The 19,684-nt window shown below is 38.7% G+C and overlaps 1 protein-coding gene across 2 annotated transcripts; it reads left to right on the top strand.

The window, feature by feature from the left end:
- Positions 1–173: 173 nt before the first annotated feature.
- On the top strand, positions 174–13,741 carry CZH9orf85 (chromosome Z C9orf85 homolog). 2 transcript variants are annotated; one of them, XM_068423321.1, is made up of 6 exons: positions 234–323; positions 6,050–6,163; positions 7,274–7,435; positions 8,709–8,815; positions 11,797–11,910; positions 12,681–13,741. In XM_068423321.1, the coding sequence occupies exons 3-6, from the start codon at positions 7,394–7,396 to the stop codon at positions 12,856–12,858; spliced, it is 441 nt and encodes a 146-aa protein (XP_068279422.1). In that variant the 5' UTR covers positions 234–323; positions 6,050–6,163; positions 7,274–7,393; the 3' UTR covers positions 12,859–13,741. The 2 variants fall into 2 exon arrangements, with proteins under 2 accessions (XP_068279421.1, XP_068279422.1); XM_068423320.1 differs by lacking the exons at positions 6,050–6,163; positions 7,274–7,435 and having other exon boundaries at positions 174–323.
- The last annotated feature ends 5,943 nt before the right edge of the window (positions 13,742–19,684 follow it).

Here is a 19,684-nt window from a genome sequence, read left to right as displayed (position 1 = left end):
CGCACCAATGGGGACGCAGCCCACAGCGCCGCTGCGGCCACTGAGGCTCCACCTGAACGCGGGTGGGCGGGAAGCAGCGAAGCGGCAGCGAACCATCGTGGGCGGCGGGGCTATACTGACGCAGGCTGCGGGCCAATGGCGAGGCGGCGGGGCCGGGGCCGCGGGAGGGGCGCGGAGCGGTTCCGGGGCAGGAGTCGCCGGCGGCGGCCGTTGCCCGGCGGATGAGTTCCGAGAGGGGGAACGTGTCGCGCACGCGGCCCCAGCGCTACCAGAACGCGCGCGCTTTCCGCAATGACAAGTACGACACCAGCGCCCGGCGGAAGGTAGGCGGCGGGGCGGGGCGGCCGCGGCACCGGCCCGGCCCCGTCACTGCCCTCCCCTGCCCTCCCATCCCGGCTGAGCACCCGGTCGGGCCGCGCAGTGCAGCTCGCTGCCCGCTGGGCGCGGGTGGGGGCAGGGGCGAGCGACTGGGGGGCGTTTGGTGCCGACAGTGTGGCCGGGAGGCTTTGCGGCCCGCTGGGCGCGCAGAGGCCTTTGAAGCGATGGCCTGTCCCTGTGCGGCCTTCTGCCGGCAGACCAGGAGGAGCGTCAGGGTCCCAAACGAAGTCGTGCAGGAGTGAAAGCCGAGAAATGCCTTCATTTTAGCGGCTGAGAAACCTTTGGCCCAGGTCTGTCTAAAAGGTTACTGCGGTGTTAAGGGAGTAATCCGTAACAAGCCATTTCAGTCAGCTGTCACCTGGCCCCGTGTCTTCAGCAGTTGCGTAAGCAAATACGTTGTGTGGTACTTGAATCAGATTTATGGCATGAAAGGTCCTTGTTAAGCCAAAGAATTATTTAGAGGAAGACTGAAATAAAACATTTACATTGTGCAGTGAGCGCAGTAAGTAAACGCTCCCCGCAGTGTTACCGCTGTGACTTCTTGAAAGGTGTTTGGTCTTCCCAAAGTTTGTGACTATGTGGTCTTACTTCAGACATCTTAACATTTGGAGAATTTATTTTTAACATTCCCCCCATCATCCATATAAATATCAAGTTTCGCTTTGCATACCTTTGAGAAAATTTAAAAAGACTCATATTTGCTTTAAGGCTTTAAGAAAGTCTTAAGGGGCTTTTCTGAGTAATTACATAGAAAGATGTCTCTAGCTGTTTTATCAGTGCTTTTGCTACACACATTATCATGGTTTGATATTTTCACACTATTGTTACAAAAGACCATTGTTGTCTTTTTTTTCTTTCTAAGCAAGGAAAAGGTAATGGTTTACTATATATTCTTGGAACAGGCTCTGTGCTTGTAGTTGTGGTTAACATAATAGCAGTGCCGGAGAGGAAGTGCGCCTGAGCAGTAACAATAGGAAAGTGGGATGTGTTGTCTTGCAAGCTAAACTGAAAGAGATGAATAAAACAAAACATAAGATGAGCATTCTAGAAGAGGTTTATCAGTTGCTATTGCTGTTATGTCAATATCCCTTTAACTGAACCTGACTAGGTAGTCAAAAAGAGCTGAGAGGAGGGGAGGAAAGTAGTAAGTTAAAGCAATGGCCAAAGAGGGAGTTTTGATTGCTTTGTGTTGTTGAGGTTTTTTGTTTTTTTTTTCAGATGTTGTAGGGCTGGTTCCGCAAGTTGAACAGGCTGCTTTCCTGGGGCTCTAAGCAGCGCCAGTGTTATTTATTGTGTGAGTCACTGCATGATCCCTGATAGGAGAGTATTTTCCTGTCTGGCCTCTTCACACATACACACACAAAAATATCCTAGAGAGCTGGCCTGTCAGAAAAGTCTTAAAGAGAAACTGAGTTCTCATACCAGTTTTGTAACTGAAGTAATCACTTTAATGCCCACGTGGCTGCTTTTCTTACTTTTTTTTTATATTTTATATCACGTAGAACTGGCTACACAGTACCATGCACTTGAATAAATAACATTTTTTTAAAAAGCTTTTGAATGTAGCCAAGATTCACTGTGGGCATTAACTGTGATATGGGACTGTGTCTTTTTCCTTTCTGTTTCAAGTGAATGATTTCTTTTCTCTCCATGCCTGCCAGTTCATGGACGCAGGGAAGAAGCTTCTTGACGAGAGTTCTTCCTATTACAAGGTTAGATAGTGTATGGTAAAGGGAAAGGATGCATTTTTCATTTGGCAAACCATCATGTACAAATTCTAGTGCTGAGAAATACACAGAGGTTTTTTTTTTAGACTACTGTTACACGCTGTCCAGTGCAATACTCTCTTGAAAGGCTGCAGAATGTTTTAAGCTTCACATTTTTATCCTGCTGCATTTGTGCACTGCATTAGCAATGTTGAATATTAACTACAGTAGCTTCAGATTGTAGTGTAGGTGGAGTTGAGGTAGTTATTTGCAGTGGTATTGCTGCGTCTCTCAGTGAGGCAGTATCTGCAGAGGAAACTGATCCAATAGTCTTTTGACTTTTCCCCCCTGGCAGTCATTATCCAGTTGTTTTGAACAAAACCTTTTTTTGAAAGGTTTTGTGCTTTCTGTCTGACTCTGACCTTGGCATCCGTTTTCTAACCTCGAGACCATAGATCTGATTAGTTGCAGAGCATGCTGCAAGATTCATCTGTCTTTCCTCTAATGATCAAGCTTTACTACAGTATTACTCTGGGATAGGCTAGTGTAGGTGAAACAGCCTTGCAGCAAAGTACACTGCCTCTCTACCGTATTAGGGTAACTGCCTACGACAGTGCTGGGAAAGCTTGCAACCTAGGACGATCTGAAGAAGGAAGGGCCAGGACAGGGTAAGACACACTGTGCTGTTAGTTATTGAATCTTGGAATTTGTTTATGGGTGCTTGCTTTACATAGTATGTTCCAGAACACCTGTTTGTGGCACTGAGCTGAGGAATATATATTATGTGATATGAATATACATTTTATGTAAAGTATATTACATAAGTCAACATGGAAGCTGGAGTAGTTCTAGAGATGAAAGCAAATAGCATTCAATGACATTTAGAACTCCATTGTAATAAGATGTTAAACCACAAAGTGATTCATATTTACACCCAAATGACTGATCTGTTTCTCCATTTCTTTCCTCTCATTAAGTGTCCTGCAGATGATAATCTGCATTTCCCTAAATTTCAGAGGTTATTAACTGTGTACCTCAGCTTTAACATAGTGGTGTTGTCAGCTACTTCTTCAGGTGGCTGTATGGATAAATAACTTGTTTCAGTGGAGACACTGTTCAAGACTGTGGGAAGACAGTAGGAGCAGAACAGGTGAATACAGAGTTTAAATGCTGAGTCAGTGATCATGACTTGAAGCTCAGAGGGGAGATATAGATAAACCAGTAGCCAACTGGAATTGTCAGATAACAGTATCAGAGTTTGGTTGGTTTCTGTTCTTGCTGCGACATAGAGTAGCTTGGTAGGCTAAAGTCTGCTCTCTAGCTACCCCTGTTATTTTGGGTTCAAAAATGTGTTCAGGCTGGAGTGATAGCCTTTAATGTAGGGAGAAGCAGAGCAAGCAAAACATCTATTCTGGACTCTAACCTAACTCGAAGCAGAGGGGAATGGGGAGCTGGGGGAGAGAGAGAGTGCAGGTGTGTGCCCAGTTCTTTTTGGGGAAGAGAATGGGAGTTGACTCTCAGTCCTTCCAAGTGTGTACATTCTCTTGCTGGTTACTTGCTTGTTTTCAGATCCATGGTCACTGATCTGAAGAAACCTAAACATCTTGATCTCCAAGATGGCCATTTGGAATTGGGCTTAGAGAAAGCTTTTGACTTCGTGTGTTTTACAGTCCATAGCAATAAAACAGGAAAGGGCCTTAATTGCTAGCTGTATAGCCATCCATACGTAACCAGTATGGATGTAAGGAAGACTTTAAATCTTTGGCTAAGATCTTAAATATGCTTCTCTTTAGAAAGAGATGAGAAAACACCTGTGTGGAAAATTGAATTTAAAGTAATACTGATACAATAAGTGGGCAAGTGAAGCTCTTTGGGGGACTTTCAGCCTGTGAAATGTGTATTAGAACCCTGAAAAGCTGGTGTCTGGTATCACAGTTTCGCATTTGTTAGTCTGCACTCGTACTCTAACTGCTTTGTAGTCATGCACTGGAGATCCTGTGGAGTTTTGTTTTTCTGAGAAGTGTAGTTACTCAGAAATGCTGCACTCTGCCTTGCTGATTGAAGCAGTATCACCTATGCTTCTGACAAGGAAGTTTATGGATGGCATTGACATTGCATTCATTTACAGCAGAATAGATCACTTGTGTGTGCTCAGTAGTAGGAGTCTTCTTTCAATAGAGTAAATCAAAATACCCATAGGTTCACACATAATTAGAAATTTACAAACAGACAGTGAGGCTTCTCTGAAACCCCATCATTACACCTTGCTTGTGAGTGCTTTAATGCTAGCCTAAGCTAGGGATTATTTTGTGTGCCAAGTTAGTAGGTGTAAGTGCATGTGTTTAAACTGCTTTTGGCAGGTTATTAAATTATTTCATATTGGGTTATGTGAGCATATAGAGGATGCTGTTTTGCTAGTGCAGTTGACCTGACAGCGTGTATATAATACACGCATGGAATACTTTGTGACTGTATATGTTAAGACTATTTATCTATGTCTGTATTGCATACCTGTAATTTCTTTGGAGAATATATAGACACACTGTAAGCACTGGATGAGTTGCACTTGTCCTTGGAAGGAGCTATGGCAAAAGAAAAGAGGAAAGAGCTATTGACTAAAACAGGGAAATGAGTGTAAAAGAAAAAATAGAGAAACTGCTGTGACAGAAACAGAATCTGTCAGAGTAGCTCTCACACCAAGAAATCCATTTCAGACCATAAGCACTGCTGCCTCTTTGCATATGAGAGCTGCCTAGCTGTGTAAAATCTGGGTAGAAAAGTTGAAAGGGAATAACGAAGCTGACAAACCTCGTTCAGGTCTTTGTGTGGGTGGTTGTTTTTTTGTACCCTTAAAGGAAAGCAAGCTATTAATGTGCGAAAGGAAGAAAATATGAATATATGAAAGTTTAAACAATGTACAAAATATATTAAAAAGTGAATATTAATAGGAAAAGTAAGCAGCAGAGGATTTCTTTGATTTTAGTAATAACTTCCCCATTCTGATTGGGAACTGAGATACCAGGAAAATTTCTCTTCCAGTTTGTTAGGAGAACTTACTCTCACATGTTCTTTGGTGATTTCAAAAATCTGAAAAAACAGCTTATCCAAATCTTTAATTAGGGACAGCTTTCTGCCTCTTCAAGTCTGCATTGCTTTTGAAAGTGATATGGTATTTTTTTTTTGGTGAAAGGAAATGTTGAATTTACTGTAGAAAACCACAGTAAATTATCAACTTGTTTTCATAATAGTAACATTTAAATATCAGACTTTTTTTCTGAGTAAAATAAACTTAGAAGGCAAACACAGGTCAAGGTTAAACTCTGTAAATCTCCCTGCTTGCTTTACATCAATCTGTCATTCTCTATTGACTTTCTAAATCAACAGCCTGGTAGAAGGATTCTAAAGTTGTAGTCTCTCTCATACTCAGATGTGCTGAGCCAAAGATTAACTACACCACCCCATACTTGAAGTGCCAACATTGAGTAATAAATACAGGAAGTTGCTGAAGGGGAGGGAGAGTCTGTGCTGTACATGTGCCTGTTAGAAGGAGGAAATTAGAACTTAAAAGCTGTCGTCTTTCTTCCGATTGTTACCTTCTGAGCAGATACCACGTGGTTTCTTTGAGTTGCTGTGTAAGAATTGTGGTCCTGCAGGTGACTAGGTCCAGGCATCTTTATGCCTGGATCAGGATCTTAAGTTACACATAAATGTGATCTTCATAGCTACAATCTAATTTGGTGTGAAGAGACTCTTAGGCAGCTTTTTGGTCAATGTTCTTTATCTTTGCACTGGATATTTGAAGTGTTGCTGATCACATCAAGAAAACGGAACAGTTCAAATGTGACTTGCGTAGAAGTAATCTAAATACACAGACCAGCTGTGATAGAGATTAATTGCCTTTGTGTGGATAATGTGATTGTTGCTGTGCAACTGAATTACATTAACTTTATTTTACTTTACTTTAGAGCTCTTCTAAAGGCCTTTTTCAGAGGTGAAACAATGTGTTAATATAGAGGGAGGACTAATCCTTGGGATGAGGACATCAGATAAGATGCGGGGCCTTGTTGTTCGAAGCAAAGGTGAGGAAGTCCCAGTAATATAGTCTTTATGCCACATGACTAGTCTCTTGGCTTTGCTATGAGGTGGTGTTTTCATGCCAAGATCTATACTATGAGTAACATGAAAAGGCATCTTCAGAATTTGGAATGGCCCACCTCTTAGTTCGTCTGATAAAAAACAAAAATAAAAAAGAAATTAATCACCGTATGGTCGTTGTGTATTCTGGAGCCAGGTGATAAGCATATTGGGAGGGAGAAGAGCTTTATAAAGCTTTATTAATAATAATTATGCATATTTCCTTGTTTCATAGCAAATGTTTAGGAGAATTTGTAGTAAGCTGGCTGTTTGACGAACTTTGGATTTCCTTCAGATGAGAGGTGAAAGTAGTTACTATTTTGTTCTTCTGCACTGTTTATGCCACATGAAGTCCTGAGCATGGCCTCTTGCATTCCAAGTGCATTATGCCTTGCTGAGCCTGTCACTGCATCAATTAGTAACAGGGCTCCCGTCCCCAGCCGTGATGTCAGGATGTATTATTGGAAAGGAGGTAGTTTTCAGCAAGGAAGTGAACTCCCTTTGGAAAGACAACCAGTTGTCTTCAGCTTAAACTATTGCACTCTTTTGACGTTTATTGGGTTCTGCCTTAGCAATACTAAAAATAGTTGATCACAGTAAAGAACACCTGGGAATACAAATTACAGTGTATGTGTCTCTCTCCCCTCCCGCATTACTAATTAATGCAAATCAGGAGTGTGAGAGTGAGAACTGGGACGTTCAGGCTAAGTTGCAGGTTATTAGAAGCTTATTTGGGCCGTACTATTTGGAGCGTTACTTTGTGATAGTCAAGCACTGAAAAGAAGGCTTATCTTCAAGTAGCATGAATTTTGAAAGAACAAACACACTGCTGACAGCAGGTTGAATTGCCAGCCCTTTAACAGATATCTGCTGAGAACTTACCAGTGATTTTCTTCTCTCTGAAAAGTCTCCACGTTAGCCAAATGTTTGTGTTTCTTGAAAAACTTAATCCATAATGGATGGCTGACATCAGAACCACAGCTTTCTATATTCAGTATTCAAGGATTCTACAAAACCTTTTTCTTTCTTTCTTTTTTTTTTAAAAAAATGGCAAGTCTGTATTTGATCATTTGGAAAAACAGTTTACTGTCTTTTAACTGAACCAGCCAAAAAGCACCACACCTTCAGTTAATCGCAGCACGGGAAAACACGCTGAATGTTGAAGTTTGGTAAAAATGGAAACAATGGGAAACAAGTCCCAGAGTATAGTTTCACTTGTAAGTAGCATTTCCTCTGCCATGCGCATTTTTCAGAATAGAATAAGATACTGTACTTTTAAAGCTAGGCTTGTTCTTTTTCTAGTGTATTGAAGTAGAACTTTGTGGAGTCATAAGAAGCTCTTGTGGGTCATCAAAACAGGAAATTACTTCAGAAGCTACTGTATGCTTAGAGTGACTTTTCTGTTTATTTGTATAAGAATAACATAAACTTTAATCCCAATCAATGCAGAAGCTGTTCCAGTGAACTTTTAGGTATTCTAAGAAATAGATGTGTTTTAGACCGTATTAATAATGTAATTTTGGTGTGATAGCCATTTCTAAGCTGTCTTCCGAAAGGCACAATAGAATTTTTTTGGCTGTCTGCATTTTTTTAAATTGCGAAATTTCTATTTTTAAAGTTCTGAATGAATACACACAACTGTATGATAGATAAAGTTACTGCTGGCATTTTTAGACAGAGAAGAAATAGAAGTACGTTGAACGGACAAGTATATGTTGCTTGTTATTTAAGGTAACAGTGTGGTTTGGTACAAATTCCCCTCTCAGAATAACTTCTCTTATGCATATAGCACTAGTCAGTTGACATTTTGTATTCCTGAGCAAACTAAGCACAAAATATTGTAGAAGATCTTAAGGTAAACTGTATTGTCTTCAAAATATACTGTAGTTTAAATGAGCATTTTGAGGATCTTATCTTAGATGCTTGAGAGCAAGTATGTACTACTTTTTCATAAAGGCAGTTTATGATGAAAGAGACATTGAATGATTTGACTGCAAATAATGTGTGGATTCTACTTTATTGTTATCTGAGAAAAAATCTTGAGACTATTAAAGTATAGTGGTAGCTTGAGCAATAATAAGTTAAATGTTAAGTCTTGTGGGTTGTCTTTGGATAAAAACTGCACATTTCAGGGCTCATTTCTACTTAAATCTGTTTTGTAAAATCTCTAGAGATGAAAAAATAATAAAATATCTATGGTAATCTGTTATCAGAAATTAATAACATAAATAAGTACTACTATTAACAATATTAACATTATGATAATAATAACGAAGACTACCTCGAGGTAAAAGACTACCTTAGCACTTTTTCTACTGCAGAAAATTACTAGCAGTAAATGTATATGAAGTGCTCATGTTAATATCAAATAAACATCTTTCTAAATACTGTATTAATCACATGATGGGTGGAAATGCTTTCTAAGCAAGATTATACTGATAAAAGTAGGAAATCTTCAATGTATTCTTATTTTAATTTTTATTTATTCAGAAAATAAATGCTAAGCTTCATGATGGAGTGTGTCAGCATTGCAAAGGCATCTTGGAGTGGCGGGTAAAATTCAGCAAGTACAAACTACTATCGAAACCTAAAAAATGGTGAGTTAAGACATTTTGTGTTAATCACTGATAGCATAGTTTGTGAACTTTTTTGAAAATATTCTGGTCTTGGAAACTCACAAGTAGTAGCTGCTACTGTATGACGTTCTTCAAATTTGGAGCCTGCAATGACAATTTATACGCAATGTTAATTTTCTAATTCATTAATCTTTTATCTTAAACTTTTAAAAAGAAAACACAGGTGGAAAAGTAACTGCTTCCCTCTTCACTGTTAAAACGCTTGAACTGTGGACCTGCAAGTTTCCGAAACTACCAGTGTGTCCTCCTGAACAAAAAGTCAAACCTTAACCAGTTGTAACACAGTTTTCCAAGGCCTCGTTGCAAGTCAGTGCTAGAGGAGTCTGCACATCTCTTAACTTTTGTAGTTCACAAAGACTTTCTAGTAGAGAAATGAGGAGAGGAAGGCTTCAATTTTATGTCATATCAAAACTCATCAGCAACATTGTTCTCTGTATTACTGAGGCCTCAATTCCTACAAAGTGTTTGCAATACATGCATTTCATTACCTCTTAGCATGTTCTCTCTTATTGTATATGAAACTATAATCCTAAATATTAAATGTTTAGCATTGTTTGCATACAGTTCTCTATTAGGTGTTTTGGGATAAGTGCATAACAAAGATGATAAATATCTTAAAATAATTTATAGGTTTGTAATAGGTTAATTTTCTGAGGTGGATACTCTCTGCTTCCTTCTTACTTGCTCAGCTGCAGAGGTCCTTACCTCTGTGGCTGCAGACACAGACAGTGTTTCAAAAATGAAACACCGAACTCAAAGAGACTACAGCTGGGCTGTGGTGTATGATATATAGGCAGCTTTGTCACAGTAGTTCGCTCTGCTTTTGTTTGTTGTTCTCAGTTACATACTTCTGAAATACTTATGAACTTCTTGAAGAGGTTCTGTAAATGTATGCATGCAGTTCCCTGAATGACGGTGTATTTTATTTTGATTTTCAGTACGTTAAAAAGGAAGGAATGTTTGTTCATACTATATCCCCCAATTGTGAGAAGTTTTACTTTTTAATATGAAACCATATGCAACAAATATTTTGGTTTTAGTAAACAGTTTCACCCTTTCACGTAAAAAAAATATTTTGGTTACGTAGAAGTCTTATTGGTTCTCAAAGTAAACATTCTGGGTTTTGTTCACCACGGATGAAATTTGTCTTTTTTGATTCTTTCTCAAATGACTATGTGCATCCTGTTTACAAGTAGTGAGCAGTAATAAATCATGTGGTGGTGGATCTGTTCTTTTGCCTCTTCTCTGCCTACCCCCAAAGGAAAAAAAAGCAGGCAAAAAAGCATATAAATCAGAGTAGCACTGGAGATAGAAAAAGTAGCATTGTGGGACAGCTCTTTATGACAGAATATGTGATGTTTTCCATCATATTTTTGAGCAAGTAAATTGGGCTGCAGACCATTCTAGCTCTACAGGTGATGGTTTCTAGCCCAGCCTACAGCAGTACAATGGCTGAGTGGGCTGCTGTACTGAAGAGACAAGACTGAAGATTTTCAATGGGTGAAGCTTCTAGGTGAATTAAATACATTATAGACATAAAAATGTGACTATATGGGAAAAAATAAATTCTTCATGTAAGACTATGGGAATGAAAGACTTCTCTGTACTTCGTCTTATTTTTAGTTTTTTAACATCTTCAAAATTATGATTGTTAGTACAACCACAAGTTATCCTTACTTATATTTCAAGTATTTAATTATTGCAAATAAAACTATTTTAAAAAAAAGTCTATCCACTGTGCGTTGATAGTACCCCTGTTTGGTGTGACATGGCTGGGAAGAGCTGTAGACGTTTTCTTAATACTAATGCAACTGAACACAGAAAAAAAACCCAAGTTAAACTAAGTATTTCCAGTGACATCTAACTGTAGGTTTTTCCTTGGGGAAAGGGAAGAACAGAAACACTAGGCAGTTCAGACTTTGCTTTTGTCAAATGTGTCCTACAGCAATTCGTATGATTTTACAGTTTCTTAAGGAATTGGATTTGCGCATCTCAATGAAAGCTCAGCAGAGCTGAGATGAAGATAGCAGGGAGAAGGCGATAGTGCTTAAGAATGGGATTTGAGAAAGCAAGTAAAAATTCTGTTTCACTAGATGCTAATCAGTGCATCTGTCCTTATAAGGCATGCAAAACCACCTGACATTTTTCTTCAGCCTGTTTTAGCCAAGTCTGCAAACCCACTGTTGAGAACTGTATGCTAACAGTTCCGTATGCTTTCCTGACAGACTTTTGAGTGCCTGAGGAACCAAGAAAGAGTCACTTTTAGGGCAGCTGCGTTACATGGATATATAGTTCCAGGTTCTGATCCTCAAAAATACAAGGCTTTAGAATGTCAGCTGAATGTTAAGTCACAGCATTTTAGAAATGGCTTAATCTACAGAGTTTTACCATATCTTGAAAAAGAATAGCCAAAAACCTCTACATAATTAGGTTGGGTTTGTTCAGAATACAGTTCGGTGCAGGCTTGTGCTTATAGAAAGCAGAGTCCAGCACTGGCTTTGTTTATACTCTGAGAAGTTCAAGAGGAAGACATTGAAGTGCTCGAATTGAAAGCTTTTTATTTGTAAAATGCATGCACCTTTTTAAACCATATTCTTATTTTCTTTTATCATTAAAGCAGAAGAAGTTATGTAGCTTTTAAAATAAAACTACCTACTGAAGTGAATGGAAAGGTTTCTTTTGTCACTTTAAATATAAAAATTCTTTATTTTATGTTTCTTCTTCAGTTCTTATTTTAATAATTCTTCCTGAAAAAGTTGAAGGAGAGGGAAGACAGGCGATGATTTTGATAGTGCTGCTTGTTAAAACACCAGTTGTTTCATATGAAACTGGCCTGTAACATGTTCCTCTTTTGAAGAGTGTGTCTGTATTGTCTTTGAACACAGAATGTTTAGTAAGTGTCCACAATTATTTTTTAAATCGTGTTTTCTTTCTCCTCACAGTGTGAAGTGCCTCCAGAAGAGTGTAAAAGATCCTTACCATATTATTTGTCGACCATGTGCTGGTAAACTAGAAGTTTGTGCTAAATGTGGAAAAGAAGAAGAAATAGTAATTCCGTAAGTAGCTCATAGGTTACATAGTTTCAGTACTGCACTGTTTCTTTCCCTTTTAATAAGGCTTGTTTGGAAACTGCCCAGAAGCTGTTGTACTTTATGCCATATTCTGAATAATCCTGACAGGAATCAGTAGGAGTCATTACCCTCACTTTCTTCTACTGAAATTAGGGGTGAAATGCGTATTGATGTTAGTGGGGCTGGGCCAAAAAAGTCTTACTTGAATAAGACACTTTATTTTAATACCAAAGAGTAAATTGCATATCTTCCTTAGGAACAAAGCACTTCAAAATGGATTTCAGTATAGAGCACCATAAAATACGTATAAGCCAAATTACTGTTTGCATTTTGTCTGTCATTTGATGATTCAGTTACTAGTGAACAGAAAAACTAAACAAGGGCTGGTATTGAGCACAGTTACTGCAATGTATTTAGCAGGCTTTTGTTTTTTTTATTCTTTTACTAGAGTTCTTTCTTTATTGAGCATCCTGTATTAATTTACTAGTTTGTGACAACTGGCCAGCAGTTGCTTAGTTGGTCAAACTGTTCATATATATGTTTTTTTTCTTCACAGGCTCTTTTTCCTTTACTGTCTTTTGTATCTTTCCTATTCAATGTGAAAGTAACTTTAGGTTATTGTCCCTCTCCTCCTCCTCCCCACCTCCTGCCCCCTTCCATCCCCAGTAGAATATTCTGCCCTCCATCCCATTCTTGTTTAAAAGGAAAGTAAATTCCAGAAGTGGGTGGTGATAACATCCTCTTGCTTTCTGCAGGATTGATAAAGGACAAGACAGAGCTGAGAGTGTGACTACTAAAAATGGCCAAGAGAGCCATGGATTGGAGGATGAGCTGGATTTTGATACAAACTTCAGTAGTACAGACAGTGATGAAGATTCTGATGTGCTTGAAGAACAATTTAAAAGTATGAATTTTGAAAGGACAGAGATCTAAAAGGTTGAGTTTATATAAACTGGTAAACCAATGTTTGCCTTAAACTGCTCTGAAAACCTGATTTGACATTTAAGGTCCTTGCACGTAAATGTTGGCACTGTGTATTATGACACTTGTTGGAAGTTTTGTATAAATAAATATTTTTTTTGTATAAAGAGCAGAATTTCTTGTACAAAGATTCAGAAACCGAATCTTTAAGCATAGTTGTTTCTTGCATACGTGTAACACTTCCTGTTTCTCTGGAATAAAGCCTCTTTGTGTAATTGTTCTAAATTCAATATTATGCAACTGTCGTATAGCCACTTGGAAAGCTACATGAAAGTCTAGAATAAATATGGAATCTTGTCATTACAAGGAAGAGCTAAAACAGCTGTAATAGTTTGCTGAAAGAACCACTTGTGACTTCTGTCAATGAGTTTCCAAACAGGGTCAAAATACCAAGTGGTCGTTACCCTTATGCCTGTCATTTCTGTGCATAAAGAGAGGGCCTAAATGCTATCACCAGTACAAGTCATGAGCAGTTAATACTTATTTACCATATGTAAGTATGCATTACAAATTTGTGACCTTGTTACTACCAATGCTTTGAAACGAAAAAAACTGAAGACTTTTTAGAATGTCTCGTTACAAGTCTCACATTTTCTTTTGCTTTGACTGCAGATCTAATGTAGTTTGCTCTGATATGAAAACACTTGTGTAGCGTAGCGATGCTTATATAGTTACCCTCTTCCTCATTTTCACTTCTTTCTAGGGGTTATTTCAATGTAGATTAAGCTCTAGGAAGAACTTAACTGAATTTGCAGTACCTATCTTTTATGGGATTTGGGATGGCTTGATTTCTTCTGTATTGTCTGCTGCCTCTATAAATAAAGCTGAACAAGTACTTCCTAGTAATTAAATGATTTAACCTGTGACAATATACTATGCCATCTTTACTAACTGCATAACAGCTACACATCTGCTTCGGTGTTCTGCCTCAGGTGCAGTAGTGGGCACAGAAAAATTTGATTCCCAAACTACCTTCTTCAAATGAATTGTAAGGGACTCCAGCTCTGGGATTATTTCCCCCTGGAATGGGGGAACATAACTGTAACTTTATCCTTTGGATAGGGATAGCCACCCTGTGGCTGCTGTAGTTGACCTTAACTTTAAAGAAAATCTAGTTACCAAGATGTGGAGTACTAAGACATTCAGCAGTCAATAGCCTAGAAACTGTTCTGATTTAAATGGCAACTCTATTATTTAGTATTGACAATAACAGACAACAGCAAAATTCTTGTAATCAGTCATGGAACAGTGAGGTCTTACTCTTTTTTTTCTTAACTGTGTAGGTGTTTGTCACTACACATAAGGCCTTAAGAATAAGCTTTTTTTTTTTACTATTTTATCGATTTAGATTTGTCTTTCACTTTAGTGTTGTACATTGAAACACCCTTTTACCTTTTCTAAACTATTTGTAAGATTGTATATTAATATCTAAATCATGCTTTTGTAATGATCTCTAAGGACTCTGTGCTGCCCTTCTGCTGTTGAAGAATTTGATTTCCTGAGATTATTTTAATTTTTCTGTCCCATGTAGATCTTTTGCATAGGTAGATTTTTGCTAAGTATTTTGTGATAACCACTAGCAGTAAACTGTTGAAAAACGTTCTGCTGGTCTTCTCTGTTCCCATGATGCATAGTGACTTCTGTGGCTTTTCACTGCAACAAAGTCTAAAGTTTACTAACTGTTCAGGTGATACTCTGTTTCCTTTTGCGTTGTTTATTACATAGTTGTTTGCAGTCATAAAGGACTAGGACTGATGACCCAAACAACCCATCTTCTTTCTCCACCCACCCTATAAACATGTTTGTAAGCTAAACCACTAGTTTTTTCATTAAACATACTGGTTCTTTCACTTAACTTCAACAAAATAATAAAAAACAAGAAGAGCATGGTTTGTCTTGGAAGAGTCAGCGAAGCTGCAAAGAACCAAGAGGTGCTTAGTGGCAGAAAAGGAGGTTGTCTAGGGTGTTTAGAAGTGACTGGAAATTGGTCTGAAGGTCATGTTGCATTGACAGATAAATCCGCCCAACAGGACAACAGTGACATCTGACTTAGTGTGACATCACCTGTTGTCCTGCCAGTTGACATCAATAAAGACAGAATGAACAAGGAATATCCCCCACACACACTGCAGATGACCGGGCGGGGTGATAGAGGGGACTTAATAGGTAATCTTGAGGTGGCTTCAGAAAGGGTCTCTCTGCAGGGGAAACCATGAGCGTCATCAAAAGTGAACTTGGCTTTTGAAAGTGACATATGTATGGGAAATGTTCTTCCACTTGGAAAAATTAGGTAATGGCCTAGCCCTTTGCCCAAAGGTGAGAGGAAATCCTGAAACAATAGGAAAACGTGTCATGGAACTGGCAGGAGCTGTATAATGAGGAAATAAGGGGAAGGGCTCTCTTCTCAAAGTGGTAACAACCTGTCAGTACTGGGGAAGAGCAGTGCCATGCAGATCAGCAATGTGTAGCAACAAAGCACAAACCTTAGGGAAAGCCCTCTGAAGCTAGTGTCTTCTTGTCTTACAGCTATTGCTCTATTTGGAGTTTAGATTGATAGTACAGTTGATGAAACTTCTCTGTGAGTGAGCATAGCTGCTGTGGTGGCTGGCTGGATTAACATCAGCCTGTCTCTGAAGACAGCTTTTGATTCTGGCAAGTGTTCTGTCTTTGATCGTAACTGTGATTAAAACATAGGCTGCTGGAAATGATTGCTGCGACTAAAACCATGTACGATGGTGCTTGTGAGTCGGCTTGCAAAACTGGTACCAGAGTCTGGGCACATTTGCTATTATAGGAAAAAGGAGTTTGTACTTTACCAAAGACACCTGTAACAGGAATAAAAGGAACAATTTTATTTTTCTTGTTTAATTTTGACTGAAGTTAGAACATATTTGGAATTACAGTAAGATATTATTTTTCTAACACTTTTAAGTAATAGTTCTGAATTTCAAGGGAGGTTATTTGTGAAGAACTTGTTGAACAGAGGATTAGCAGGGACAGAACCCCTTTAAACCCTGATCTTCAGTAAAAATCATATATAGATGAGAAAATAAAAAAAAGGAAGGAGATCAAAAGTCATCAAAGAGATTTCTGAGAAAATCTTTAGGGTAGTTGGATACTTAGAGTTTTTAATTGAGGTTTTGAAAGGTTTCTACCTCTTCTTTCACAAAGAATAAAGAGTTTGTGTTTGTAAACTTCAAAAGAGGTGAAATGATAACACCACCATGCCTGCAGGATATTGAGTTGCAGTTTAAATGTCCTACCTGGGATGACTGATTGAGGGTTTCAGGAATTAAACTGGACCTTGTGGGTCCTTACCAAATACATTGCTGAAGATGAAAATGATAGATGTTAATAGTTAGTCATCTGAAGAATAAAGGAGGTGCAGTGATGCTGCTGACACAGTTGAATTCCTGTTAACTGATTGTCCTTAGGAGTGTTACCAATTCTCATCTAGTGTGATTCAAGACTGACAGTAATTAATTAGGTAATGGACTGTCGGTAGGCATGCATGATGATTCTCACTTCACAAGGGGAAATGCTTATCATAGGCTTGAGCTGTCAGAACTTGTCATTGTTGACTTGTACAGGTTTCCGGAAAAACAAATTCCCACATGTAAAGATTTCTTAGGACAATCTGGATTCATTGCGGTATGAGGAGAGTCCAGTATGGACACAGTGCTGCCTCCTAGCATAATTCCTTAACAATCTTTTCTGTCAAAGTTCACAGGCGTCTCTGAGACATCCTATCATTAAATGTTTTGAAGTATCAGGCGATACAAAAAGCAGTCCCCAATGATTTACTTACTAGTTTTGCATGGGCTGGGCTCTTCTGTTCTTGTCTTGGCTACTGATTAATCTGTATTCCTCTAAAGTACTGAAATAATATCGGCCTCTGAAGGTTTATAGAACTAATGGTTAATTAGGAAAAGAATGGCTTGTTTTCTCCCTATAATGGGCATGTACTTGGATGCTGAGATGCAAATCATAGCATTAGCAAGGAAAATAGAGGAAAACATAGGCAATCAAATGTGAGCCACCTTGTAACCCTCTAGCACTACAATTACATGTGTTTTCTTTGTTCAGGAGTTCTCACAAATAAACGGATGCTGGTAGAAAATGCAAAACTACTTCTGCTTATAGAAAGCATCAGGCTGATTTACAGAGTTAAGGAGGAAAGGTTTGTAAGTAGCATGAAGAGACATTTGTAATAATCAGATGTTCAGGGAACTGGTCAGGCACACACTCAGCATCTGTTTCACTTCATTCTTCTGCCTACCTTTTATCTGAAAGATGTTAAAAGCTATATGAAAATGAAAGTATGTGCTCTGCCTACATGCTCTCATCACATACAGTGAGTGTGTAAAGTAGGATTCCTAAACCTCAAAACAGTTGAAAATACACTAGTATTCGGTGTGAGGTAGATCTGCCTAGGGATTGATAACACGTTCTCAGACAAATCACCTGTAACAAACCAGAAATGAAATATTTGGCATATTTCAGGTAGTAGATTTTCCTGTTGGAGCCTCTAAAATAGTTAAGATGAAATGACACGGGAGTTCTCTTTTTTTCCTAGTGAAGTCAGTGAGAAAACAATTATTTGTAATAATAGGGATAGGACTTATAATTCAGTCATCAATAAGAAGCTTGAATTTGAGAATCTGAAAACGGGGTTTGAAGACCACATCCAACACGTTAAGACTGGACCTGAATTTCAGCTGTGTGTAACATGTGTGCTTTCATTTGCCTTTGATATAGCTTTAGAAACACAAGTTAAAACGGTCTGGTGTAGTCTTGGAACTAAAAGTGCTTTGAAAGCAGTACCAAATATTTTAATATTTTTCTTAAAACTGCAACACAGAAGACCATGTTTTTGTACAAAAAAAAAATATGGATTATGCATGTTCTTGAATGGCAGCAGTCACTTGAAATTTGGGCTATTCCTGGTAGCAGCAACAGAGTTGATTCCAGAACCATAAATCAAACTCCTTGCTTTGAAGTAGTAAAGTTTGTGAGATGTACATGAAATGAAGTGAAGCCACAGGTTTCGGGGAAAAGGATAAAAGGGCCCTATAATATTATTTTGTTACAGTAGAGAAATGCAGAATAACCCCAAACCTTCCATTTTCCAAGGAAAAATAAACCCCCATAAAATCAGACTACATCTATTCTTTTAGGAACAGCAGATTTACTGTTGCTTACATGACAAAGATTTAAAAAGTCTTTCTCTGGGACTGGCTAATACCTTATGCTCAAAGGATAATAACTCTTCAGTAGTGGCTCAGTCTTTCTTAGTTAGTGATGGAATCTCCCAGAATGGAACAAGCTTGTACCTGCATTGTTTGGAGGAAAGACATAATATATTCTTTATGTTATAAAACTGTAATCCTATGCTCTGAAAAGACCATAAGGAATTTGACATAAATGTCTAGCAAGACTGATGCTGTTATGCCAAAATCTTGCTATTTTAGGAAAGTATTACATGAAGGGTTAAACCATCTCAAAACTATGCAGTGACCGGAACTTCAGAGCTATTGTTTTTATGGTGTTTTGGCAGAAATTTTTATACTCTTTCCAGTTTTTGTATTAGCTTGGGTTGCATTTGGGTATAAGTAGTACTGACATTATGATCTCCCTGCATCAAGAAAGAATTACCTTTCGGATCACCACATTCAACTAGTTGCTCCTTTCACGTCCTCATGGCTGAACTTCTAAGGTCTATGGAGACCAAAGATGATGGCTGTCTACGTTACTTCAAAAAATCACATTATCAGCCAACTGGCTGTAACAAAACAAAGACAGTAGCACTCACCCAGCGCACTTCAGAAATGTGTCCCATTGGGCATTCTTGTCCCCTGCCACTCCAAGCGTGTGGCAATCCAGACCTCTCTCTACTACAGAGGCTGGAATTGAAAGTGTGTATTGTTCCCCCACTAAGCAGAGATTTTTTGCTTGCCATTAATGAGAACACAGTGTGTGGCTCAAAAGGAAGGGTAATGTATATGCTTCTAGTCCTTACATGGAGAGAAGGGTCTCTGCCAAATATCTGAGGGAGTCAGGCAGGGTGCCAAAGCCAGGTCTGTCCAAAATGCTATTTGGGGGTGGGGGGTGGGGCAGGGGAGGGAGAAGAAAAAGCTTCTAACCAAAATAAACACAGCACCGAGCTTGTGAATAAGGAAATACAGAGATTTACACAGCCTGCAACTGCCTCTCTTCACCTTCACCATCTTCAGCTGCCACTGCAATGTGCATGGAAATTAATCCAAATAATAAACCTGCAGCTTTACCATAATTAGCCTGACAACAAGTTAGTGTTTATTGCCCCCTAGCATGTTAAATGAGATTTGCAAGCAGGCTCCAAGGAATGAAATACCTTGTTGCTGTTTGAGTTGTTTTCATTTTAGGTGAAAATGAAAACAACTTAAATGAAACTTTGTAATGGACAGTAACTATTCTGTAATGTACTTGTTCTCCTGGGGCCTAAATGGAAGTTACATAAAGAGCATAATTCAGGCTAAGAATCCCGCTCCTGGAACCGAAGCTGACAGTGACAAAATACAGAGTTATCACTACTTTACCTCTGTAATTTGATGGGCTTTTTAATTACTTTTTTTTTTTTTTTATGTTAAAGCTATGTTCACTATTAGCTACACTATTGAGTGTAGCTCTGTTCTGCACAAAGCTACTGCTTTAACACCACCACCACTGAACCATGTTGTTCTGCAGCTGGGACTATTTTGCCTCTTCCTAAAGTTAAGTAATGTTACAAGGGAGCTTG

The sequence above is a fragment of the Nyctibius grandis genome, chromosome Z (assembly GCF_013368605.1).
Source record: "Nyctibius grandis isolate bNycGra1 chromosome Z, bNycGra1.pri, whole genome shotgun sequence".
Lineage (NCBI taxonomy): Eukaryota > Metazoa > Chordata > Aves > Nyctibiiformes > Nyctibiidae > Nyctibius > Nyctibius grandis.
Note: the sequence above shows the minus strand (reverse complement) of the source record. Positions and strands in the feature narration are given on the sequence as shown.

Bases quoted from the DNA above. Each gene is read 5' to 3' on its own strand.
- CZH9orf85 (XM_068423320.1), top strand. From the start codon at position 222: ATGAGTTCCGAGAGGGGGAACGTGTCGCGCACGCGGCCCCAGCGCTAC. The intron at 324-8,708 runs GTAGGCGGCGGG...TTATTTATTCAG, and splicing joins ACACCAGCGCCCGGCGGAAG to AAAATAAATGCTAAGCTTCA. The intron at 11,911-12,680 runs GTAAGTAGCTCA...TGCTTTCTGCAG, and splicing joins GAAGAAGAAATAGTAATTCC to GATTGATAAAGGACAAGACA.